Source organism: Macaca thibetana, chromosome 4, assembly GCF_024542745.1.
Source record: "Macaca thibetana thibetana isolate TM-01 chromosome 4, ASM2454274v1, whole genome shotgun sequence".
Taxonomy (NCBI): domain Eukaryota; kingdom Metazoa; phylum Chordata; class Mammalia; order Primates; family Cercopithecidae; genus Macaca; species Macaca thibetana.
This window is the reverse complement of record NC_065581.1, coordinates 86916587-86944160: the sequence shown is the minus strand read 5'-3', so window position 1 is coordinate 86944160 and position 27574 is coordinate 86916587. Positions and strand designations below refer to the sequence as shown.

Below are 27574 nucleotides of genomic sequence, written 5' to 3'. Positions count from 1 at the left end.
ATATTTTATATCCTTCAGTCATTATTCATATAGAGGTAGTTCTTTTTTATTTTTCATCCAACGTGAAAATAACTGATGTTGGCCAGGCGTGGTGGCTCACACCTGTAATCCTAGCACTTTGAAAGGCCAAGGCAGGTCGATCACTTGAGGTCAGGAGTTTGAAACCAGCCTGGCCAACATGGTGAAACCCCGTCTCTACTAAAAATGCAACAAGTTAGCCGGGCATGGTGGCGTGTGCCTGTAATCCCAACTACTCAGGAGGCTGAGGCAGGATAATCACTTGAGCAGGGGTTGCAATGAGTGGAGATTGCGTCACTGCACTCCAGCCTGGGTGATAGAGTGAGACCCTGTCTCAAAAACATAAATGAATAACTGATGTTAATTATGAGCATTTATGGACCAGGTATTCTTCTAAACGGTTTTTGTGGATGATCCCATTTAATCCTCACATTAACGCTATGACTTAGGCACTCCTTTATCCCCATTCACAGAGGAGGAAACTGCAATGCAGAAGGGTTGGGTAACTTCCCAGTACTTGGTAGAACTTGAATGCAAACCCAGGTGTCTGATTCCAAATCGTGTCTTGTACCACTGCTTTCTCCTGCCTCCTGACAGAAGAGAATGGATTCGAGATAGGACGCCTACCTGCAGCGGGGCCGTTGCTCAGGAGATGATCTCCTGGCATCCTTTGCAGCCCCAGGGCCCTTTCTTTTGCAATTCTGCCTCAAGGTGGCTGTCATAGCCATCCCTGTGCCTGAGAGTGTTTTGTCACAGAAAACAAACTCCCGTCTCCCAGGCTCCCCCATATACTCAGAGCTATGTGCCCCCACCTCTTCTCCTTGATAAGCAGCCATAAGCTACAGAAAGTAAATCCAGGTGACCTCTGGCTCCTGACTGTAGCTTTGAAGGCAACCAACTCAACCTCCTTCAGCTCTACCTTTCTGCCACCAAATAACAGAAACTCATCTCAGGTGCCATGTCTGTGTCAGGCTGAAGAAGATGGAGGCTGCATGGTGGGGTCATGATCTAAGTGTGGCTCCTCAGACTGTTCGCAGCACCCTCTGGCCTCGTGGTGAGCCACCAGCTGATGAGAACCAAAGCGCAAGGATGAGATGTTAGAAAAGCACAGGATATATGTTATCAAGATAGCCCTGGACTTCAGGGTTTTGTGGTGGTGGTGTTGTTGTTGTTGTTGTTGTTGTTTTGTGTTTTCTTTTTTTTTTTGTTTTGACACTCACCAACCAGGGAAAATATCTGTCTTTAGTAGCTCCCATCACCAACAAAGAAAGTCCAAGCTTCTTAGTAGGACCTCTCCTGCCCTTTGTATTTCAGTCTGTAGCTGCCTCTCCAGTGTCACCATCCACTCCCTTCCTAGGACTTGATCCCTGATAAAATCAATCTCTGCACTTGTGCCTACACCATTTCCTCTCTGTCTTGGACATTCCTCTACTTTTTCTATCTCCTTTGTTCTTTAAGAGTCAGGTCATGGCTGGGCACCATGGCTCACACCTGTAATTGCAGTACTTTGGGAGGTTGAGGCAGGAGGATCACTTAAGGCCAAAAGTTTGAGACTAGCCTGGGCAATATAGCAAGACCCCATCTCTGAATGAATGAGTCAGGTTATGCATCACGTCTCTAGGAAGCCCCTTTCCTGAGTCCCCCGTTAGGCTGGGCACCTGCCCATGGAACCCTGATCTGACCTCTGGCTTAGTGCTTATCACTTACTCTTGAGTTATCTTCACATATGTCTGTTTCCCCAGCCCCCAGCCCTCAACTGTCGTGTTCCTCAAGGACAAAGACAGTGACTTAATCATTTCTGAATATCCAGTGTTGGACCCATTGCTGGGGTCAAGAAAATGTCTGTTGCCCTAAAATTTGCTGGATATTGTGACTTTTCAGTTCAGGGGATTATGAGTTTCTTCTTTCAAATATTTCTTTAACATTATTTACTTTTGTTAAACAACAAAATTTAATTTAAATCACATAAGGAGACAACATTCCTGCTGGTGAGTGTGGGTCTTCTGAAAGCCTGCTGGGCTTAGGTAGTTAAGTCCACTGGGTGTGAGTCTACAGGGGCCTAGGCACATGTCTATAGTGCCCTGCACTCCTCTTAAGGTAGTAAAATAACTTCAGTCACCCACATTTGAGAAATGCCTGGTTTTGGTAATTCGCATTCTGCTTAGTGTAGTGTTGTAATACTGAACAAATAAAATCCAAGCCACAGACCAGGTAGATATCTAAAGCACTTTGCCAGCATTTTTCAACTAAAAAACCAAAAGAGCATCATCTAGTTCTCCAACCACTTTTTGGCATCCCTTAAATAATGCGTTGTGTTTCGGTGCTGAATGAGAACACACTCGTCAGTGTGCGTGTGTGACTTAGAGCTTCATGGTTTTAACCGAGGCGTGAGTTACACTGTCTTTCCTGCTGCTGTCACACGCAGCACCTCATTTTCTTCCCCCTAGAAAGTGGCATGGAACATTTAACAAATGAGTAGGCCTGGAGGGGTCAGTGCTTTGGCCAGGGCAATGTGGCAGAATGATCCTGGGGTTCCTCTTCCAGCGCCCAAGCAGTATTGCCCCTCACTTTGCAGATTTCTGTACTAAAAGGGGAGAGCTCCAGGTTGCACAGCCACCCATACAAGTTTTCTCCCCAAGGAGACATCCCAGATGTGTTTTGTTTCTTGTCTGCCACCCTGTGGCGGGGATGCAGTGTCCTGGCAGGGATGGCGTTGGTGGATGGAGCAGCTTCCACCTCTCCCCAGTCCCTCCCTGCCCAGTCCCCAGCAGGCCCTGCACTCCCTACTCCCACGTCGGCTCCCACACACCCGCCACTCAGCTGTTGCAAACTCGCATAATGTATTTCTCTCAAGTTGCACTTCTACATCTGTTTATTTTTCCTTTTTAAAATGTATTTTCTTGATAAATTTATAAATATTTTAGCAGGTGCCCTTTCCTGGTATAAATCTGTCTTTCCAACACACATGCCCACGCCGCCTGCCAGATTGCGTTCATGTTACGGCACATGCAGTTCCCGTGTCAGAGACCTGTTCCTTGTGCATGTCGCATGCCTGCTCCTCCCTTTCTCCTCTTCATTTTCTCTCCCATCCTCTTCTCCTGCTTGCAAAGGGTTGGTGAGAACTGACTTCATGCTGCTTGAGATGCCCCTTTTCTTCATCCACTTCATTGTGTGTGCCTCATGGAACCCCATCTCCTCCCCTCACCCTCACGCAATTTTTCTTTTTTTTTTTTTTTTTTTTTTTTTTTTTTTTTTTTTTGAGATGGAGTCTCGCTCTGTCGCCCAGACTGGAGTGCGGTAGTGTGATATCGTCTCGCTGCAACCTCCACCTTCCCGATTCAAGCAATTCTCATGTCTCAGCCTCCTGAGTAGCTGGGATTACAAGCATGCGCAAACACACCCAGCTAATTTTTATGTTTTTAGTAGATACGGGGTTTCACCATGTTTGCCAGGCTGGTATCAAACTCCTGACCTCAGGTGATCCACCCACCTCAGCCTCCCAAAGTGCTGGGATTACAGGCATGACCCACCACGCCCAGCCCCCTTCCCACAAATGTTGATGGTAAAACCTTAATTAGTCTCCAGTCTGTTGCTGAAGTCATCTCTGTTGGGATGGTGAATTTCAGGAACACAAAAGCATGTGTAGGATTTTGTTTAAGGAGAAGAACATCTCAGAACTTTGGGCTAGTACGCAAGGGTTCAGGCTCCATCCTTCCTTCTCCCTTCCCGAGTCTGGGAGAATCGCTGCTCCAGACCCATTGCACATACCCCAGCTGTCCTAGAGAGGGTCCCTCCTGTTCAGTCTGCTCTGCTACCAAGGCCAGAGAGCCTGTGATGTTGGGTTCTATATGAAACTCCATATGTTAGGCAACCATAGGAAATTGCTGATGACTTTTTTGGGGTTTTTTTTTCTAATACACTTTTTTTTTTGGCGGGGGAAGACAGGGTCTCGCTCTGTCACCCAGGGTGAGTGACACCATGTCACTCACTGCAGCTTCCACCACCTGGGCACAAGTGATCCTCCCACCTCAGCCTCCCAAGAAGCTGAAACTACAGGTGTGCGCCACCACACCTGGCTAATTTTTGTATCTTTTGTAGAGAAGGGGTTTTGCCATGTTGCCCAAGCTGGTCTCAAACTCCTGAGCTCAAGGGATCCACACAACTTGGCCTCCCATAGTGCTGGGATTACAGGTGTGAGCCACTGCACCCCAGCCTGGCTTACTTTTTTAGGAGCAGTTTTAGGTTCACAGCGAAATTGAACACACTATACAGAGAGTTCCCATATGTTCCTGTTCCCACACACACAGCCTCACCCACTGTCAGCATCCCCCACAAAGTGTACACATGTTAGTCAATGAACCTACACTGACACATCATCATCACCCAAGTCCGTAGTTTACGTTAGAGCTCACTCTCAGTGTTGTACATTCTGTGGGTTTGGACAAATGTATAATGACATGGACCCGCCAGTCTAGTGTCATACAGAGGCTTTCACTGCCCCCAAATCCTCTGTGCTCCACCTGTTCAACCCACTTTACCCCTGGCAACCACAGATCTTTTTACTGTCTCCATAGTTTTGCTTTTTTCAAAATGTCATGTAGTTGGAATGGTGGATTTTTGCCTTTCAAAAATGGCAACCTGATACATTTGGGGGAGATTTTCAATCACAAGATTGGGACTGAGAGTTTTTAACTTAACTCTCTGCAAACCCCAAATTCTGGGAAACCAAAACATTGACTCCGAAGTTTTCTGATTGGTGACAATTTTGCTGGTTGTTTGCCTGGGCCTTGGAGAGGAATGAAGAGGTGTCCTGGGGAAGATGTTGGCGTCAGCAGCCCGTCTGGATGGGCTGCTCAGATGGGAGGTGTGGCAGAAGCCCCTGTCTGGGCTCCCTGAATATGTATCTTTTAAGTTTCTAGAGCCTGACCTAGTCATTCTTGAGTTACATTATAATGGAGGATGCAAAACAAAGGCTGGAAAACCTCCTGAAACGAGGCCTTCGGTCCTCCAATTCAGGCTTGATCAACCCTTCTCTTTTTTTGTCTGCTGTCCAGGTGTGTGAGAAAGAGAAACTGTTGTCAGAGAGGAATCAACTGAAAGCATGCATGGGGGAACTGTTGGACAACTTCTCCTGCCTTTCCCAGGAAGTCTGCCGAGACATCCAGAGTCCCGAGCAGATCCAGGCCCTGCATCGGTATTGCCCTGTCCTCAGACCCATGGACCTGCCCACAGCCTCCAGTATTAACCCTGCGCCCTTGGGTGTTGAGCAGAACATTGCAGCCTCCCAATGCGCAGTGGGGGAAAATGTGCCCTGCTGCTTGGAGCCAGGCGCAGCTCCCCCCGGACCCCCCTGGGCACCCAGCAACACCTCCGAGAATTGTACCTCTGGGAGGAGGCTAGAAGGCACTGACCCCGGAACCTTCTCAGAGAGAGGAGGACCTCCTCTTGAACCCAGGAGCCAAACAGTGACCGTGGACTTCTGCCAGGAAATGACTGATAAGTGTACAACTGACGAACAGCCCAGGAAAGATTACACCTAGTGACTCGGCTCTGCCTCCCGGTCTGCACACCTCTCCCATCCAGGCATTCTTCAGTCAGCCTGTGGCACTGTTCATCTGCTGTCCCGAAGAAACCGAGAACACATTTGGTGCACACTACAGCGGTCTTAGCAGCAATACTGTTCCGAAGTAGTCTCTCCTCTTCTCGAGCAGGAGTGATAGATAGTTACCTTCACAATGGTGCTACCCCTTGCCCAGGCAAGGAAAGACAGCAGTGATGATACTGTCTGTCTGTGGCTCAATTTCAGTCTTCACAGGGATAGACTACAACACCTCTAGGCCCCAACCACGGATTTTTTTTCTCAGTGGCCCATGTCACAAACCCTATCTCAGGAATTTCTTCTGAATGTTCAATTTTTTTCATTGAAGACAGCTTCTATACACATCAAAGTTTTATAGCTAGACTGTACATATTATATATAATATATATATAAAATATATATATATATCCATATGCAAAAGTCCTGCATGCCTCAACTTTCTCATCCTAAAACTGGAAACTTATTTCTCATTTAGAAACAGGTTCCAACATTCCTCTTCTTTTGTCTCTGATACTAGAACTAGTTTGGTAACTGTTAACATGGTCATTTTTCTTGCTTCACAGTTCAATTTTCAATTTATGCTTATTTATGGACAAAATTCAGTGTTGGAAGCTTTTTCCCAAGGTTTTAGTTCAGATTTCTTTTTCGTTTGGTTTGGTTTTGGCACCGCCACGCGGTGTCATTTGAGTATTGTGGGTTTGTTTTTTGTTTGTTGGGGGGGGGGGGGGGGGGTTTTGTTTGTTTTTGGTTTTTTTGTTTTTTTCCTTGCAGATACTGTACAGTGATGGTCAACTTTGCCACTTGCACTGAGTTTTGGGTCAAACCTATTTTCTTAAATGAAGTTGTAACTTCAGTATAACTCAAGTATACTGTATGTTCTTTGCTTTTAGTTTAAAAAGTAAAACATTTTAGCTAATTAAAAAGCACTCAGGTGATAATTATGTAGGAAAAACAATCTTGCCAAATAATGAATTCATCCTAGGATGTGTAGACAATAATCTGCTTGAATATTTTTATATTTCACCTCCTCCCCACCTTTCCCTAAGCAAAGTTTAAATGCAGATAGAGAGTTCAGAGTTGATGCTGGATGTTCAGATTCCTACGTGGGGAGAGAGTTTGGACATCTCACTCAAAAGTACATCAGAAAAACAGGAATCCATGATTTTATACCAGAACTCAGCAGGCATTGGCTCCTAGAAATCAAGCTAGAACGTTTTCACCCAGGGAGTAAGTCCCATTCATTTCAACACGTCCTGAGGCCTCGGCTTGCTCTGGAAGTGTTGTGCTGTAGGACCTGCCCCCCTGAAGGACGGGGCCAACCAGCCACCGGCTTTCCTGCCCAGGCTCGGCCTCCCAGGACATCTGGCCTGAGGGGATTTGAATCACAGCCCCGAAGGTCCTGCCTTCACCCTGTTGGGAGAGAGCAGGGCATCCTGGCATCTGCGATCCATCCCTGACACAGGCTGACACATTCTTTCTCCTTTCCTTCTCCAAAGGCTTGGAGTTGTCTTCTGAGGTTTTTCTGCCAGTCTCTTGTCTGAAGGCAGACTTCATTCTGAGGCTTTGGACAAGCTATCACCGGGAGCCCTCCCTGTCCCCTTCCCGAATCACACATATACCCTACCCTCACCTGATGATAATTTTCTCTTCTTGCTGCAAAACTGGTTGACTTGCAACCCAGAGAGAGCAGCTTCCCTTGGCTCTGGGGGCGTGTTGGCCCCAGCCACGTTTACAGGAAGGTGTGCCCCAGAGGAGGAGGAATCAGCTCCCTCGCTCCAGTGGCCTTGGGTCTGGGTCTCACTGAGCAGCCCGAGGACCACTCCAGCCCGGCTGGGGAAGAGAGTCCTGAACGGTTTGATGTGGGGACGGGGTGGTGGGCAGTGGGGAATAGATGGTTGACTTTGTTTCTTTCTTTGTGCCATTGTTTGGACAATATTAAAGCTGCATGTAAAAGGGGAAATTAGTATACGATGTAGGCGAACAGTGAAATCATAGTAACATATGTTTTAGTATTATTAACTTTTTTCTGTACAAATATTAGCACTAAATGTTTAAATATGTATGAATGCCAGAAATTTGTCAGTTCATGCAGTAGGATAAAAAAAAAAAAAAAAAAGGCTCTTTTTAAACAGTTCCACTTTTAAAACCTGCCTCTGGGTTTTTGTTTTTTCTCGTGTGTGTGTGTGTGTTTGTGTGTGTGCGTGTGTGTGTGCTTGTCTGAAACAGATCTTGATAAAGCTCTGTGTTGGAGCTGCTGGTTTTTGTTATGGTTGTTGGAATTTCTTGGCCTACTAGGACAGTTCTGTGCTTCACCGTGAGGTTTGCCTTTGTGGAAAACTGGTGACAGCGAGAATATAAACTCAATGTGAATCACGTGGTACTTCACAGGCGTGTGTTATGGTGGAGTCAGCTGACAGTATTTTGCTTTTTAACTCTATTGTTGCCTTTCCAAGTGACCTCACCTCTTCTTTTAGAAAAAGAACACTTTCTGCTCGTATCATAACCAGGTCCAACCCAGCTTCTTGGCATGAGGTTTACCCTGGTAACAACTCATGTGCAACTGGTAGTCTTGACCACATTCCATCCGTTTCCCCAGGTTTCTATGTTCAGTAGCCCAGACCTGTTTGGCAGTCATTTCTAGGAGGGGCAGGGTCTCTTTATTTCTCTCCACCCTAATTCAGACCTCACCCTCCTCCCACCAACCCCTGCCTCGCTTTTCTTCCTCTTCCCCCAACCTAACTTCTGCCATGGGAACTGGTTAAAAACACTGCTCTAAAAACCATCTTCCAGTTTCGTAGGGATTTCTAACAAGTTATCTCATTCATAATACACCATGAACCGTGACTAGCTTCGTGCAGTTGTTCATGTGATGTGTGCGTGTCTTTTCCTATTCGGAACTGTGTGCTTGTCAAAATTATTTCTGGGTTGATTCAAAGGGAGGACTTGCTGGGGACCAGAATCCAAACGGCCTCAAGTGGAATTTTAAAACCCAGCCTGTCTCTTTTCCCTGGGATCCGTCGGTCAACCCCACACCTTTTAAGAAAAGAAAAAGCAAGTGAACAGCAAGGAAGAGTATTTGCACAGTACAGGGACATTTGGTGGTTTTTAAGGCTCTTTTACAAAAATAAGAGACCCTCCAACCACAGGCTGTTTAGGAGGATGCCTGCTTGGGTCTCCAAATGGCTGGGGTAGGAATGGTTGTTGGGGCAGAGCCAGTGGAGATGACCCTGAGACTAATGAACATCCCACCTAAATCCAGTCCTCCCCTTGGATCTGCCTTTGTCCTGCTTGTGTCTCCAGGCAACCTCTCTTCAAGTTGGTCAGGCTTTGGGCAGGTGAGTGCTTTGCTGTATGTGTTTGTTTCTCTGTGTTATCTGGGGGTGCCTTGATTAAAACTGAACTTCATTACATACTGATTCTGGAACAAAACTGTTAGAAAAACTTCAAAAAAAAAAAAAAAAAAAAAAAGCTGACAAAGTTACGAGGCCATCCTGCTACTTCTCTTCTCAGTTGCCAGCAATGACTCAGGCGTCAGAGGCGATGCTGCAGTGGGAAACCTGACTCTGTGCGTCTGCAACTGTATGTTGTGCGAGTAATTTATTAACTGTCTTTCTAAAGGTTTGCTGCTTTTAAGATGCACTCTAATTCAGGATGTAATCCTTATATTGCTTTTCCAAGGAAGTAAAAAAAAAAAGGCTAGTGATTAGTATGACAACTGCCACTACTCCTTCAAAAGGAGCCAGGACCAGCGACAGGACTCATAAGAGGACTGGCTAAAGTGAAGTGTGCACAGTGTGAAGTTTAATGCTGTTGTCAAGAGGCCTAAACCCACATTTTCTCTTTTAATATTTTATGATTGCCATCAAAGAAGAAGAAAAAGAAGGAACAAAGGTTTGAAAATGATAAGCCTGTTAAGACACCAAAAACTCCTGTCCCGTGAAGCTGCTTGACATCCTGTGCAGTAGCATAATCCTCTCACAATGAGGAAGAGCTGCCTGCAAAGCTTTCTCACGTCCCTATTTGGCTACCTACTTCTCTACATTATGCCCCATTTAAACTAGGAGCTGTTTTAGAAATGACTTCAAACTGCTCCACTGTTGCTTACAGTTTAGGAGGAGTCTCAGATCCATAAAGGAGCAAGAATCAAGTTTGGTCCTCAAATGACTGTAAATAGACTAAAGAACAAGGTGTTTTTTTGTTTTTGTTTTTGTTTTTATTTTTTAAGAATAAAGCTGTTCGTTGTACCATGGGTTAGTGTTTCTTCCCCAGGTTGAACACTGTGTTGGAAGTTCGATTTCTGGTGAGCCAGTCCACAGTACAATGCCCTGTTGTGGAGTTGGTATTCATACAGGAAGTCTGTGTGCACGAGGCATTGTGTGTTGAAAGTGTATGTTGATAGTACTGCCCGAGCCATCTCATGACCCCAGCATCCAAAACCGATGCTGTAGAACAGAACATATTTGTACACAAATAGTGTGTGCAAATAGCATTTGTACATAGAAAAGTCTTATTGTGGCAGATTGAGGATAAATTATTCAACTGACGGTGCAAAAACATTACTTGCAAAGAAAAGTAAGTTTATAGTATTTTCCTACACTCCACCCTGGGAGATGATATTTCTATCAAATGAATATCAGTGCATTTTAAATGTAATATGAAAATGATGCTGCCATTTTGTGAAGAATACCCACTTGGTTGCAGAGGCCAACTTTCATAGCTTTGATTTAATGTTGTGACATGGTGTATGCATATCGCTGTCAAGCAATGGATAAACAGCTCTGACTTTCATTCTCATTCCAGTTTATTGACCTCAGATAAAACACTGGCCCTTCTTAGAAGCAGAAGTGCACCAAGACCATTCATTTCAGGTAGACTCACATTCAGTGCCAAGCGCTCCCATGGGAATAATCAGACGCATATGTTGCGAAAGAGTGAAGGGACTTGGACAAAGGGGTTTTCCTACAGATGGATGCTCAGTCTTCTACCAAAACATGTTTGGAGGCAGAAGTGTGACCTCCCCTTAAGTCCCAACAATGTATTTTGTGTGTGCAAATCCTGGGATGCCTGTTCACGCTCTGACATAAAGACATGGCACCTCTAGTGAGTGATCAGGAAGATTCCATATGTGTTTGGGAGCTTCAGGTGCTTGTTAGACACAGTGAGCCATTCAAGGCAAGCAGCACCTTTGCTAGTGAGGCCAAGAGGGCCTGTGACAATTTGTTCCAGAACCAGTCTGATGCAAGTGCACCTCTAATATATGCCTTACAAACTCCAGAGGCCATATTCAAAACAGGGTCTTCTCAGTGTATGCAAGGGGCCGCAGCCCCTCTTCTCTTCCTCCCCAGGTTGAACAATACGGACAGTTTTCACACATATCTACCTGTATAACCCTCTGTACCTCTCATAACTGGTCAACGACTGTAACAGGTTACATCAGGTGTTTTTCTACATACTTTTTACACAGATTCTATGCGATTAATGTAACTTAATTCAATGCATCATTTTATTGTACTAGTTCTTAGGCTTGTCCTTATTTTTTTCTAAGTGATTGTGGTTTTTCTTGTGGTTTTTATTGTAAAAATGAAAGGCTGTTGATGCTTATTCTCTGTAACTAAGAATTTTTACCTTTTGGGGAAAAAAAGCATTGCTATGAACTAATGAATTGAAACTTCATTTACTCATTGTAAATACACTATTGTGCAAAAAAAGTTTTCACTCAATTGAATTGCTAGTGTTAACTGAATTTTGTCTAGACACCATTTCTGTTGATGAAATAAAGACATATCATTATGCATTGTAAACTGATTTTCTTTCTCTCTGATCCCTGTGTTCCAAATTACAGAATGAGAAACCTCAGGAAATCTTTTTTCCTAGAGGCCGTTTCTCTTCCTCTGACTTAGACCCTTACTTGCTACCTGATTAATCTGATTAGGAATCTTTAAAATTTGATAATATTAATGTGATTCCTAAACTCTGAATTTTAAAAATCCCTAGTGCCTGTGAGAGTAGATAAAAGGCTTTAAGCCCAATTTCTCGGTTTTGATATTGTGCTATCACCATGCAGGATGTTACCACGGGAGAAAACTGGGTGATGGGTATCATTTCTTGCAATCGCATGTAAATCTGCAATTATATCCAAAAAAAGGCTTAATTTTTAAAAAACTAAATGAAAGTAAATGAGAAAGAACATTAAACCAACACCAAGATGCAATGAGTTGCAAGGAAAGATGTGTAAAATTGTGGTTGAGGAAACCACACAGTCCCACATCAGCTAGTGAGGGGGTACGTTCTGAGAAATGCATCCTTACACAATTTCATATTGTGAGAACATCAGGATGTGCCGCACCAACCCAGATGGGAAAGCCTATGACACACCTAGACTATATGCTCCTAGGCTGCAAACTGGTGCAGCATGTAACTGTACTGGATATGGTAGGCAATTGTAACACCAGGGTAAGTATTTGTGTATCTTAATATAGAACAGGTGTGGTAAAAATAGGGTTTGCAGTCTTACGGAACCACTGTCATATATTCGTTCCATCATTGACCAAAACATGGTTATGCCACGCATGACTGTACAGTTTAAAAGGTGTATTCTAAAAGTGTATTTCATAGTTGTGTCTTAGGTTTTAACGTAAAGAGAAAAGAGATCAAATGGTGGGCAGGTCGAGTGGCCATGAGCAAACACTGGACTCAGAGGTGAGAGAAAAGTCACTAGAGCAGAGCAGGGACGGTCTGAGCTGTCAGCGAGGCTGTAACGAGTGCATGCGCTTGGTGTCTGGGCTGGGCAGGGCAGGGCTGTGCTGCCAAGATCCAAGCTTCAAGAAGGGCACCCGACCGCCAGATGGGAAAACTGAAATTAAAAGCTGCTAAGTTCTGCTCCCTCGGGCGAGTCTCCATGGGCACCTATGGAGTCAAGGAAGGCTTCCTGAGAGCAGGTCATGGGTTTTGCAAATGTGTGCTGCTCTGACAACATCACAGTCATAACATTGTCGGTACTAGAGGTGGATTACCTATGCCTGAAGATGGGAAGTTAGTCCACTCTGAGAAAAACAGGTGGGTCAGAGTCCCAGAATTTTCTGTGGGAAACCCTGGTAATTTAGAACTGATGGTCCTTTGCACCTTCAACCCTGACATTTACTCTTGTGATACAAATAATGGTCATGCATTGAAGCAAAATAAACCTCACCAGCTGTTGTGTCCTGCAAAACAGGTGTCCCCGACCCCTGGGTCGCAGACTGGTTCCGGTCCATGACCTGTTAGGAACATGCCTCACAGCAGGAGGTGAGCAGCTGGGGAGTGAACATTACTGCCTGAGCTCCGTCTCCTGCCATCAGCGGTGGCATTAGATTCCCATAGGAGCGCGAACCCTACTGGGAACGGTGCATGTGCGGGATCTGGGTTGCAGCTCCTTATGAGACTCTAATGCCTGATGAGCTGAGGTGGAACAGTTTCATCTCGAAAACATCCCCCAACCCCCGCTACCTCTGGTCCGTGGAAAAATTGTCTTCCACGATTCCAGTCCCCGGTGCCAAAAAGGTTGGGAATCGCAGCTACAAAAGAGCTTTTAAGCACTGTCCAGCCCCAGGTGGACAGCAGCCATTTTCTTTCCTACTTTACATGTGCTTCTTACGGGAAATTTGTATCTGCCTTTGGGGCAGTGAGGATAGGTTGCCGCTACACAAGGCCCTGCCAGCAGTTTTGTTAAATGTATTTGGAAATAACTGAGCTGTTCTTTAAAATCATTTTAGAATCTTTTCCCTCTTCTCCAACCCACCACCTCACCCAACTCTGCCCCACCACTTGGGATGCATTAGCAAGATTATACTTAATGTTTAACACCAGCTGGTGAAGTTGCCATGAGCAGAAATGGGTTTCCAATTCTCCTCACTGAGCACCTATGCCTTCCTGATACAAATGAGCACAATACTTCCTGGTGTCAAAAAATCAAGGCCCAGAGAGATGGAGAAAGCCACACATCCCATTACACAAGTGTCTTTCATTTCACTCAAGAGCATGACATCTCCCGTCTCCACACCCGTCCCTGGTTCCTGCAGATCCTGACACACACCTGCCACTGGCCTGCTTAGCCACAAAGAGGCATTGCTGATTCTCCATGGCTAGTTCTTACTCTTTCTTCTTGAAGACAAGTGCATCCCTGAGACAGTGCCCTTCATCCCGAAGCAGTGAAAGGAAACCTTCCAAGACACACTAGCAGTCACTGGAAACATTACATTTTACACTGGGCCCTTCAGACTTTGTTTTTTCTTCTTTTTAGAGACAAGGCCTTGCTCTGCTGCCCAGGCTGGAGTTCTATGGCCATTCACAGGCATGATCGTAGTGCGCCCACAGCTGTGAACTCCTGGTCGCAAGAGTCCTCTCGCCTCAGCCTCCTGAGTAACTGGGACTATAGGCAGGCCTCCAGGCCCAGCTCAAACTTGTTTGTTGTTGTTGTTGTTGTGTTTTGAGACGTGCTTTGTCACCAGGCTGGAGTACAGTGGCACGATCTTGGCTCACTGCAACTTCCACCTCCCAGGTTCAAGCAATTCTCCTGCCTCAGCCTCCCAAGTAGCTGGGACTACAGGCGCATGCCACCACGCCCAGCTAATTTTTGCATTTTTAGCAGAGACGGGGTTTCATCATGTTGGCCAGGATGGTCTCGATCTGTTGACCTCATGATCCTCCGCACCTTGGCCTCCCAAAGTTCTGGGATTACAGGCATGAGCCACCACACCCAGCCTCAAACTTGTTTTTTAAAACCTCCATATGTGCTGTGTTGACAATCCTGTAAAGACTTTTCAGAGTGAAAGAAATTGAAATTACAAAAAAAGTTGCCATAGAGGCCTCTGAAACCTATTGACAAACCTATTGACACAACATGACAGAAAGTGAATAAGAAATAAAGACTGGAAAATTGGAAGCAAAGGGTAAGGTATTGCCTTTGGCATTTATACATAAATACATATTCATTCAACCAACACTGTGTTACATGCTGAGCATCCAGGATGTCAAATACCTTACCCTTACAGCTTTCACAGGCTAGTTGGGCAGAGAGATGTACAAATAAATCATTGCCCAGGGGCTGCTGACTTTTACAGAAAGGAGAGCAAGGATTTCTGAAAGGACTGTGGGCCTCAGAGCAGCTGGATATGGATTTGAATTCCAGCAGGCACTTCAACTTGTGTGATCTTTAACTGTGGAGAAAGTTAATCTCTTTGAGCCTTGTCAGATCTATAAGATGAAAATGAACAATAACAACTTGACAAGTTGTACAAGGTATAGATAATGTGAGCACGTGGAATATAGTATTTCTACAAAAAAAATTTTTTTTTAATTAGCTGGGAATGGTGGTGCATCTCTATAGTACCACCTATTGGGAAGGCTGAGGTGGGAGGATCACTTGAACCCGGGAGGTGGAGGTTGCAGTGAGCCAAGATCATGCCACTGCACTCCAGCCTGGGCAACAGAGCAAGACCTGTCTCAAAAAAAAAAAAAAAAAAAAAAAAAACACCCTATCGTCTACCCCCCACCGTTACTATAATTACAAGGCTGCCACAAAGAAAGGCATGGTGAGTGAATGGGTGACTGAGAAGATATGGTGAAACTGCCTCCATGAAAATAATGAGTCCCCAAAAGGCAGCCACAGGATAGGTGGACACTGTCCAGCAGTACACTCCTGGGTGGGCAACAGCAGGCAGGAGCGGGACAGCTGCCACAGCTGGGTTACAAGTGAGAGGCAGGAAATGAGGTCAGAGGCAGGGGCCAGTGCCTGAATTTCCTGTGGCTGTTATCTCACAGGACATAGATGATGCCAAGCCTTATGGCTTTCAACCAAATTGATTCTTCTTATAACTTGAAGCCTTTATTACCAGGTGCATGGCCAGGGTTGGGGGCTACTCTGGCTGTGGGGTAGAGGACGGGGGAGCTAAAAGGCTCTTTCTATGGGAATTGAGTCCACCTTTATGGCTCTAAAAACTCAGGGCTGGGCACGGTGGCTCACACCTGTAATCCCAGCACTTTGGGAGCACCTGAGGTCAGGAATTCAAGACCAGCCTCACTAACACGAAGCTAAAAATATTAAAATACAAAAATTAGCCAGGGCTGGTCATGGGTACCTGTAGTCCCAGCTAGTTGGGAGGCTGAGGCAGGAGAATGGCTTGAACCCAGGAGGTGGAGGTTGCAGTGAGCCGAGATGAGCCAAGCAGCAACCAGCCGAGCAGCCTCATGGGTTGGCTAGTCAGTACACATCACACGGCACACACTCTCCTGGATGGCTCAGGACCACTGGGAGGGCAGGCAGGGTGAGGAAGACGTGCTGGCTTCTACCACTCCCAGGAAGCTCCTGGGGGGCACAATCATGACATCACCGCTACCCATGAACGATCCCAGAACGGTACAAAAAAAGCATGCGAGTGTTTGCCAGTGTTTTAATCCATATTTTATTTCCATGCCATCGGTGAATTAAAAATCCAACTGATTCATCCCCAAGAAATGAACTGGTGAGAGGAAAAGCCTCAAAAGTTTCTTGTCAACCTCTTCTTTATAGACAGGAAGCACAGCTGACCTCAGGCTGAGCACAAAGCTCCAGGCCTGCTCTGGACCCACGTTTAAGGGACCAACTGCTACTGTTACTGCCACTACAGAGCTGGGGAACTCTCTTGCAAAATATCCCAGCAGGCTGTGCTGGGACTGGGGAAGAGGAGACATATACCAATCCTCCTCCTCAAGCAGAGCCGCTCTTGTCCCTAGATCTCCTCTGACGGTGTACAGCTCCTCCCTGCCCGAGCATCGGACCTCCCTCAAGCAGTGTGCCCAGGCAGGGTGAGAATCTGTCCCCAGCCCCCATAAGGGAAGGGTCTCCTGTGGAAGTGAGCCCAGGCTGGGAGCACCCTGAACAGGGCCCTTCGCCTGGTGGGTGTCTGCAGAGGGCGTGGGTCCCAAAGCGCTTCCTGCAGTTTGAGCTGACAAAGGCACAACTCTACTCCTGCAGGTACCAGCTGCTCCTGATGCATTATTTTTTCATAATAGATGAAAGTTCTAGAAGCATGTTCTGAAAGAGATAGGAAACCAAAAACAAAACAGACTCAAAGGTCTTGTAAGAGTCAGGCCCTACCCACCCACCTTGGATTCTATATAAGTCAAAAATCCTGGGGATCAAAGAGCTGCTGCAGACGGCAGCTGTCCCTGTGTTTCCCCACAGGTGAACATCCATGTAAGAGGTGGTGCCCAATAGCATTACAGTGAAAACTCTGGATCCTTCCTGCTGCCTCTTCCTCCTGTTGTGGTTTTTGTTGTTTTGTGCAAAGATTCAGGCCTAAAACTAAAAAGTCAATTTGTTCCTAAGCTCCATCTTAATCCCCTTACAATTAGCCAGATTTTTTTACTTTAGATCATATGGAAAGGGAAAACTAATTCAAATACAGAATTGTCTATTTTAGAACAATCTATCTCTGATGTTAAAAATATGCTAAACTCAGGAGGCCATGTGCCGGGGGAGCAAGGGCCAGCCATGGGTGTAGGAACAGGAGTTTGGGTTGAGTCAGACAGGCTGAGGGTCCAATTCCAGCTCACTTGCTCATCCAATAAATATTAATTTATCCCCTGCTGTGTCCCAAGGACTATGTTTCACACAACCTAACTGTGTGACTTAGGACAAGTCACCTATTTCTTTTTTTTTTTTTTTTTTTTTTTTTTTTTTTTTTTTTTTTTTGAGACAGTCTCGCTCGGTCACTAGGCTGCAGTATAGTGGCGTGATCTTAGCTCACTGCAACCTCCGCCTCCTGGGTTCAAGAGATTCTCCTGCCTCGACCTCCCGAGTAGCTGGTACTACAGGCACGCACCACCACGCCCAGCTAATTTTTGTATTTTTAGTAGAGATGGGGTTTCACCATGTTGACCAGGATGGTCTTGATCTCTTGACATCATGATCCGCCCGCTTCATCCTCCCAAAGTGCAGGGATTACAGGCATGAGCCATCGTGCCCGGCCACAAGTCACCTATTTCCTTATCTGTAAAATGGAAATTAGCACGTGGCTACGGAGAGGAAGTCCACAGTGTGTCCAGATGATGATCCAGCCCTCAATAAAGCGGTGTCCTTCTTCATCTTCTTCACATTCTTTGGTAATTGTTAAATTGTGTAAAACTTCTCAGCCAAAAGGTTCAATAAATTATAATAATCCACCCTCCAAATATCCACCTCATAATCCTTGTTAATAATGTTGAGTCGGGCTGGGCACAGTGTCTCATGCCTATAATCCCAGAACTTTGGAAGGCCGAGGCAAGAGGATCATTTGAGCCCTGGAGTCCAAGGCTGCAGTGAATGAGGCCACTGCACTCCAGCCTGGGGGACAGAGTGAGATCCTGTGTCTAAAAAAATTAAAGTAATACAAATAATAATGTTGAGTTGAAAAATACCTTCCCAAACGAAACAAAGAAACTTGAAGGCAAAGAGATTTTTCATACTAAATATAAAACTAAAAGTGTAAAGATGTCATAAACAGGGAAAAAAGACAAGCAGATTGGGAAAAGAATCTTTCAATGCCTGTATAGACAAGAGGTTAATATAATACCATACAAGAGCTCCTAGAAATCAGAAGAACAACAAATATCCCAACAGAAAAATAAACAATGACAATTCATGGTAGAAATACAGATAGCCAATAAACATATGAACAACCTGAGTAGTAATCACAGAAATGTAAATTAAAGCAAAGAGAAATATTTTTAGTTCATCAGATGGGGAAGGGGGTAAGATAATGTCTGCTGTTGGCAAGAGCATGAGGAAATGGGTGCTATGCTGGTGAGAGGTTAGTTGGAATAGCGCTTCCTGTGCAAAAATTGGCAGCATCTATCAAAATGAAATGTAGCCAGGTCTCGTAGCTCATGCCTGTATTCCCAGTGCTTTGGGAGACCAAGGTGGGAGGACAGCTTGAGCCCAGGAAGTCGAGACTACAGTGAGCTATGATTGCACCACCGTACTCCAAATTGGGCGACAGAGCAAGACCATGCCTCTAAAAAAAAACCAAAACGAGCTGGGCACAATGGCTCATGCCTGTAATCCAAGCACTTTGGGAGGCCAAGGTGAGGGGATCACTTGAGGTCAGGAGTTTGAGACCAGCCTGGCCAACATGAAGAAACCCCATCTCTACTAAAAATACAAAAATCGGCAGCTATGGTGGTGCACACCTGTAATCCCAGCTACTCAGGAGGCTGAGGCAGAAGAATCGCTTCAACCCATGAGGCAGAGGTTGCACTGAGCCAAGATCGTGCCATTGCACTCCAGCCTTGGTGAGAGAATAAGACTCTGTCTCAAAAATACATGCACACACAAAACACAAACACACACACACAATGTGCATGTCCATTGAAACCAACAGCTCCACTTCTTGGTACCTATCAAAGATACATGCAGGAAACATTAAATACAACATTGTTTGCAGTAGGAAAAAAGGAAACAGCCTAAATGGCCATCAGATATATATGGTTCATCATACCATGGAAAAGTATGAGCTGAGATAAACACCAAGGCAGCTCTATAGGAACTGACAAAGGTGCCTGAGATAGATCATTAAGTGAGCAAGAGCAAACTGCAGAGACATTTCCAGAGTATGGTCACGTTTATATTTTAAAAAACAAACAATAGACTGGGAGGCTTCAAGAAGGCTGACTACATGCATATGGTATTCGCCTCTTCCATAAAAAGGAACCAAAACAGCAAGTAGATAATCACACTTCAAACAGATCATCTAAGAGAGAGCACTGGAATTCCACAGAGGAGTGGGAAACACCAAAAGCAAGGAAGGAGAGGGAAGCAAGACAGCCTGCTCATCCGGGATTGGCTGGGAGCCTGGAGAGGTCCGGTAAAGTGGGGAAAGCATAAGTGAGAGACCCCCAGCAGTCTACATTCCCACCACAGACTCTTAGCTGTAGGAGAGTCCCTCAACCTTCAACCCTCAAGGGCCCTGACTAAGGTAGGGAGCTGCCTGGAAACTGAACGGCAGCACCGCTCCAGAGAGGGAGGTCATGCTGTGTCCCACACACCCCCAAGCTCTAAGCAGCAGCAGCATGGCACCATTTTAAGAGCCCAGCCCCCTCCACACTGGGGCTAGGCAGGAGCCACTGACAACAACCACCCAACTGCACCCCCAGCAGAGAGGCAACCAGGCATTTTCACATACCCTGAGGACACATTCCATGCCTGCAATGGCAGCACTGTGAACTGCTGCCGTGCCCCAGCTGCTCTCACTGAAAAGTAATCCTGCCTCCCCAGCAGCAGGGCCACACCTGAGCATTCTGCTGGCAGCCTGGGGATCTATCATAGCCAGCACCTGTACACATCACCAGGCGGCCTGAGGGCAGGTCTACCCAGCCCAGCTCTAACCCTCAGCCCAGTACCTGAGTATTCCATCTCAGGGTGTGGGAGTTGCCCAGCCCGGTCCACCACCACTGACACCTAAGCATTCTTCCCATAGTCTCTGGTCAGGCCCACCCAATCTCCCACTGCCACTACAGCTGGTACCCACCCACATATATCACCTGCGGGCCTAGGAACTGGCCTTCCCACACCATTGCAGCCACCACCAACACCAGTGCAGACCGCCTGGATCCCTAAGAGTTATCCCACCACTGCAATTGCCATCATCCACACCAGGCCTGCTGCTAAGGGGCTCAAGAACCTGCCCACCCACCTAGTCCATTGCTGCTATTCTTGTCACCCAAACAAGCCACCTGGAGGCCCAATAATTGGCCTGATTGGACACACTAATACCTGTGCCAGCATAAGCAACGCTGGGGTGCAAGAACAGGCATGCCCAGCCCACTGCTGTCAACACTGGGGCCTAAAGACTGGCCCACCTACTGGCCTAGCCCTCAGCCAAACTTCAACATAGCCTCCACTAATAATCACACCATGAGCCACCAAGAAAATCACAGGCAACACTGATACTGTTTACAGCTGAAGAAATCATACAGAGACTACTCCAGTACATGCACCAAGAATCAAAGTGCCCTACCCAAACAACCAGAGATACATCTTCAGGAAAAAGTCTCCCCTATGAAAGCAAATTCAAAAACTAGAAAAAGCAACTTTTACAACAGATGCACAGATACCAATGTAAGGACACAAAAAACATGAAAAAGCAAATAAATATGACACCTCCAAAGGAACACAATAATTCTCCAGTAACAAATCCCAATCAAAAAGAAATTTATGGGCCGGGCGCGGTGGCTCACGCCTGTAATCCCAGCACTTTGGGAGGCCAAGACGGGTGGATCACGAGGTCAGGAGATCAAGACCATCCTGGCTAACATGGTGAAACCCCGTCTCTACTAAAAATACATTTAAAAAATTAGCCAGGCGTGGTGGTGGGCACCTGTAGTCCCAGCTACATGGGAGGCTGAGGCAGGAGAATGGTGTGAACCCGGGAAGCGGAGCTTGCAGTGAGTGGAGATCACGACACTGCACTCCAGCCTGGGCAACAGAGCAAGACTCCGTCTCAAAAAAAAAAAAAAAGAAAAGAAATTTATGAAATCTCAGAAAAAGACTTCAAAATATCGACATTAAGAAGCTCAGTGAAATGTAAGAGAATACTGAAAACCAATACAAAGAAATCAGAAAAAGAATGCAGGATACAAATGAGAAGTTTACTAAAGATATAGACATCATAAAAAACAACCAAACAAAAATTCTTGAACTGAAGAACTCATTGAATGAAATAAAGAATACATTCAAAAGCTTCAACAACAGACTAGATCAAGCAGAAGAAACTTAGAATTTGAAGGCAAGTCTTTTGAAATAACCCAGTCAGACAAAAATAAAGAAAAAATGATTTTAAAAAATGAGCAAAGTCCATGTGATATATAGGACACCAATAAAGTGACCAAATATTCAAATTTTCAATGTCCCCAGAAGGTGAAGGGGTAAGGAAAACATTAGAAAACCTATTTAACAAAATAATACATGAAAACTTCCCAAGTCTAGCAAGAGATTTAGACATCCAGATTCAGGAAGCCCAGAGATCCCCAAATAGATACAATTCAAGAAGGTGTCCTCCATGGCACACTATAGTCAACTGTCAAAAGTCAAAGGCAAAGAGAGAATTCTAAAAACAGCAACAGAAAAGTATCTAGCACTTATAAAGGAACCCCATCAGACTAATGGCAGATTTCTCAGCAGAAACCTTACAAGCAAGGAGAGAACAGGATGATATAGTCAAAGTGCTGAAATTAAAAAACTGCCAGCAGGCCAAGTGCGGTGGCTTGCACCTGTAATCCAAGCACTTTGGGAGGCCAAGGTGGGTGGACTACTTGAGTTCACAAGTTTAAGACCAGCCTGGGCAACATGGGGAGACCCCATCTCTACAAATAAATGCAAAAATCAGCCAGGCCTGGTGGCAGATGCCTGTAGTCCCAGCTACTCAGGAGGCTGAGATGGGAGGATGGTTTGAGCCCAGCAAGGCAAAGGTTGCAGTGAGCCGAGATGGCACCACTGCACTCCAGCCTGGGTGACAGAGTCAGACCTTGTCTCAAAAAAAACAAAAACAAAACAAAACAAAAAGTCAAGCAGAGATACTATACCCAGCAAAGTTATTGTTCATAAATGAAGGAGGAATAAAGTCTCCTGGACAAGCAAAAGCTGAGGGAATTCATTACTAGACTTTCCCTATAGAACCACTTAAGATAGTCCTATACAAAAAAGTGAAAGAATAATATGAAAATCATAAAAATATAAATACTACTGGTCAAGCAAGCACAAAAATAAGGAACATAAAAGACTCAAATGTTACCACTACAGAATACCGCCAAACCACAATGATAAACAATAAGAAAGGAACAAATGATATATAAAACAACCAGAACTTAATTAATAAAATGGCAAGAATAAGCCCTCACACATAACCTTGAGTGTAACAGATTAAACTTTCTACTTAAAAGATACAGAGTGGCTGAATGTATTTTTAAAACATGACCCAACTATATGCTGCCTAAAAGAAACTCATGTCACAGTTGAGATGATACACATAGACTGAAAGTAGAGGGATGGAAAAAGATATTCCATGTAAATGGAAACCAAAAGTAAGCAGAAGTAGCTATGTTTATGGCTGATAAAATAGACTTTAAGTGAAAACAGTAAAAAGAGACAAAGAAGGTCATTATATAAAGATAAAGGAATCAACTGCAAGAGCATATAACAATTCTAAATATATATGCATCCAACACAGGAGCACCCAGGTACATAAATCAAATATTACTAGATTTTAAAGGAGAGATAGATAGACTGAAATACAGTAATAGTTGGAGAATTCAACACCCCACTCTCAGTATTAGACAAATAATCTAGACAGAAAATTAATAAAGAAACATTGGATTTAAGCTTAACTTTAGACCAAATAGACCTAACAGACATTTACATAACAGACGTTTCATCCACCAGCTACAGAATGCACATTTTTCTTATCAGCACATGGAATATTTTCCAGGATAAACCATATTTTAGAACACAAAATAAGTCTCAACAAATTCTTCAAATATCTAGTATCTTCTCAGACCACAATGGAATAAAATAGAAAGTATTTAATAATAACAAGAGGAACTTTGGAAACTATATAAATACATGCAAATTAAACAAAATGCTCCTGAATGACCAAAGGGTCAAGGAAGAAATTAAGGAGAAAATTTAAAAGTTTTTGAAACAAGGCCGGGTGCAGTGGCTCACTCCTGTAATCCCAACACTTCAGGAGGCCAAGGCAGGTGGATCACCTGAGGTCGGGAGTTCAAGGCCAGCCTGACCAACATGGAGAAACCCTGTCTCTACTAAAAATACAAAATTAGCTGGGGTGGTGGCGCATGCCTGTAATCCCAGCTACTCAGGAGGCTGAGGCAGGAGAATTGTTTGAACCTGGGAGGCGGAGGTTGCGGTGAGCCGAGATCGCGCCATTGCACTCCAGCCTGGGCAAAAAGAGTGAAACTCCATCTCAAAAAAAAAAAGTTTTTGAAACAAATGAAAATTGAAACACAGCATACCAAAACCTTTGGGATTCAACAAAAGCAGTGCTAAGAGGGAAGTTTATAGCAATAAACACTTACATTAAAAAGTAGAAAGGTTTTAAATAACCTAATGATGCACTTTAAGGAACTGGAAAAGCAAGGACAAAGGAAACCCAAAATTAGTAGAAGGAAAGACATAATAAACATCAGAGCAGTGGGCCATGCAGACTACTGTAATCCTAGTACTTTAGGGGGCTGAGGTAAGAGGATCACCTGAGACCAGTTCAAGACCAATCTGGTCAACATAGCAAGATGTAGATGGATCTTGCTATTGTAGATGGATCTCTACAATAAATTAATAAAATTAGTCAGACATTGTGGCACAACCCTTAATCTCAGCTACTCAGACGGCTGAGATGGAAAGTTTGCTTGAGCCCAGAATTCGAGTTTACAGTGAGGTATGATCACACCACCACAGTCTGGATGACAAAGCAAGACTCTCTCTAAAAGCAAAACAAAACAAAACAAAACAAAACAAAAACCCACTAATAATAATCAATGACATGCAAATCAAAACCACAATGAGATATCATCTTACCCCAATCAGAATGGCTATTATTAAAAAGACAGAAAACAAATACATAGATGCTGGTGAGGATGTGGAAAAAAGGGAACTTTTATACACTGTTGGCAGGATTGTAAATTAGTATGGCCGCTATGGAAAACAGTATGGAGGTTTCTCAAAAACCTTAAAGCAAAACTACCATATGATCCAGCAGTCCCACTACTGGATAGTTATCTAAAGGAAATCAAAAGGATACCTGCACTCCCATGTTTATCACAGCACTATTCACAATATGAAATCAACCCAAGTGTCCTGTCCATCAACAGACAAATGAATAAATAAAATGGGGTATATGTACACAAGGGAATACTATCTGACCATAAAAAAGAATAAAATCATGTCATTTGCAGAAACATGGGTGGAACTGGAGGTCATTATGTTAAGTGAAATCAGGCAGGCACAGAAAGGCAAATATCACATGTTCTCACTCATGTGAGAGCTATAAACGTTGACGTCATTGAGGTAGAGAGTGGAATGATAGACACCAGAGGCTGGAAAGGGTATGTGGGTGGGAGCGGGGTGAAGACAGGTTGGTCAACAGGTACACACATACAGTTAGACAGAAAGTTCTAATGTCTGATAGCAGAGCAGGGTGACTATACAATGTATTATATAATTCCAAATAGCTAAAAGAGAGAACCTGAAATATTCCCAACACAGAGAAATGATAGCTATTCAAGGTGATGGATACCCCAATATCGTGAAATAATCATCATACATTCTATGATGCAACAAAATATCACATGCTCATGAATATGTAAAATATTATGTATCAATTAAAAATATTTTTAATAAAAATAAAAAACATGTCACACACAGTGGCTCACGCCTGTAATCCCAGAACTTTAGGACGCCAAATCACTTGAGGCCAGGAGTTTGCGACCAGCCTGGACAACACAGTGAAAGCCCATCTCTACTAAAAATACAAAAATTAGCCAGGCATGGTGGCAGGTGCCTGTAATCCCAGCTACTCAGGAGCCTAAGGCAGGAGAATCACTTGAAACCAGGAGGTGGAGTTTGCAGTGAGCCGCAATTGGGCCACTGTACTCCAGCCTGGGCGACAGAGTAAGACTCTGTCTTTAAATAAAATAAATAAAATAAAATAAAATAACAAACAATAAATGTGCGTGGACATATATTTGTCCCCAAGGACTGATTATGAAGGCACTGAGGAAGGTACCAGTGACACACCCTATGGTGTTCACAGAGGACAGAGGTTGGCTTGGGGGAAAAAAGTAGGGGTTGAGTCCAGATGAGAACAAGAGGAGATGAACTTTCCCATGGTCAGGTTCACATTTTACTCTACATTATTTTATACTGTTTGAATTTCTTTAAATTAGCATGTATTACTTTAATTTGAAAAACAATAATTCTTTTAAAAACTGTTGTTCTTCCAAATCAGTAAGAGTGGTACCACTTGTCTGAGCCACCCTCATAGCTCACTGAACCACTGCACAGTCTCCTACCTGATCTCCCTAATTCTACTCTTTTTTTTTTTTTTTTTTTTTTTTTTTGAGACGGAGTCTCGCTCTGTCGCCCAGGCTGGAGTGCAGTGGCCGGATCTCAGCTCACTGCAAGCTCTGCCTCCCGGGTTTACGCCATTCTCCTGCCTCAGCCTCCCGAGTAGCTGGGACTACAGGCGCCCACCACCTCGCCCGGCTAGTTTTGGTTTTTTTTTTTTTTTTGGTATTTTTTAGTAGAGACGGGGTTTCACTGGGTTAGCCAGGATGGTCTCAATCTCCTGACCTCGTGATCTGCTCGTCTCGGCCTCCCAAAGTGCTGGGATTACAGGCTTGAGCCACCGCACCCGGCCCCTAATTCTACTCTTACCCCTACAATTGATTCTCCAAAAACAGTGATTTTTTTTTTAACATATGTATCAACCCATGCCAATCCCTGTGCCATCTAACTCAAATTTCTATTCATGGTCTCAAAGGCCTACACATCAGGCCCCTGCCCATTCCAACCGCATCCCTACCCCTCCCCTTCTTGGTCATGGTCACAACAGTGCTCTCCTTCTGTAGCGCCAGAGAGCCAAGGACCTTGGCACTTACCAGTCCCTCTGCCTGAGAGGCCCCATCTACCCAGGACTTCAGCACCTTTTCAAGGGCCCACCTCTGACAATCTCATCTAAAGTAATACCATCTACTTCCCAGGGTGCCTTTGTCCACATCACTGTGTTGTTTTCTCCTAGCACCTAAAACTATGTGAAGTTGCTTTAAATATTTGTTTATTTTTCTCTACTGTGAGAAAAGGGACTGTGTTGTCCTGTGAGCTGTTCTATCCCAGCACCCAGCATCCAGTGCCTGGTACCTAGTAAACATTCAAAAAACACTTCACGGGCCAGGCTCACACCTGTAATACCAGCACTCTGGGAGGTCGAGGTGGGTGGATTACCCAAGTCCAGGAGTTCAAAGCTACAGTGAGCCATGATCATGCCACTGCCCTGCAGCCTGGGCGACAGAGCAAGACCCTGTCTCAAAAAAACAAAAACAAAAAATTAATTAATTAATTAAGAAAGAACAGATTTGGGGGTGGTTAGAAGACAAAAATAAAACAGAAAATTTCTCTTTTGGGTCTATATATTTCTGTGTTGCCTGAATTTTGACAATTTAAACACTTATTTGCACAAAATAAATACTAAGGAAACAAGTTTCTTTTTTAAAACTGTAGGCTAGTTACTAGAGATTATATGGTATTAGGAAGGGGAAAGTGTTTCTCTATTTTTCTAGGAGCAAGTCTTCTCAGTACATTCTTCATCTCCCTAACATCCCAAAAGATTGGAAGAGTTCACAGGGCAACTTTCTTCCTAATGCCAAAATCTCCTTCCTCTACAGCCACAGTTCTGAACTCTGGCTGCAAATTAGAATCACCTGGGAGCCTTACAAAAAAGGAAGAAAGAAGGAAGGAAAGACGACGGGAGAGAGGGAGGGAGGGAAGGAAAGAAGGAAGGGAAGGGAAGAAAGAAAAAGAAAGAGAGATAAAGGAGGGAGGGAGGGAGGAAAGAAAAGGAAAGAAAATCATGACTCTATCAGACAGCTTTCTGACCTTTTAAAACACAATGAATTCCTTTCATAGGACAATTCTCTGTAAGTAATAGCATAAGCGGCCAAACAACTGTGGTTCTATCAGAAGTCATTTCACTCTGAAATGTCAACTGCTGTAATCAGAATGTATCTGGCTGAGTCATAGAAATTCTGCCATCTCGAACCTAATACAACAAAACAGGCGGTTTACAGTTCATTTATTGAAAGTAGAGGATTATCATCCTTTGTTTGCTACACTAATTTCTTTTTTTCTCTTTTCCTTTTTTTTTTTTTTTTTTTTTTTTTGAGACGGAGTCTAGC

At 44.4% G+C, this 27574-nt stretch overlaps 1 protein-coding gene across 9 annotated transcripts in view; it reads left to right on the top strand.

Annotated features, from left to right (window-relative positions):
* BACH2 (BTB domain and CNC homolog 2) overlaps positions 1-11415 on the top strand; it is a 643272-nt gene extending 631857 nt beyond the window's left edge. For all 9 annotated transcript variants that reach the window (XM_050788079.1, XM_050788075.1, XM_050788076.1 and 6 more), the window contains one exon: positions 5073-11415. In XM_050788079.1, the coding sequence (XP_050644036.1) occupies positions 5073-5558 (486 nt within the window). In that variant the 3' untranslated portion in view covers positions 5559-11415. The remainder of the gene's footprint in view (positions 1-5072) is intronic.
* Positions 11416-27574: the final 16159 nt, after the last annotated feature.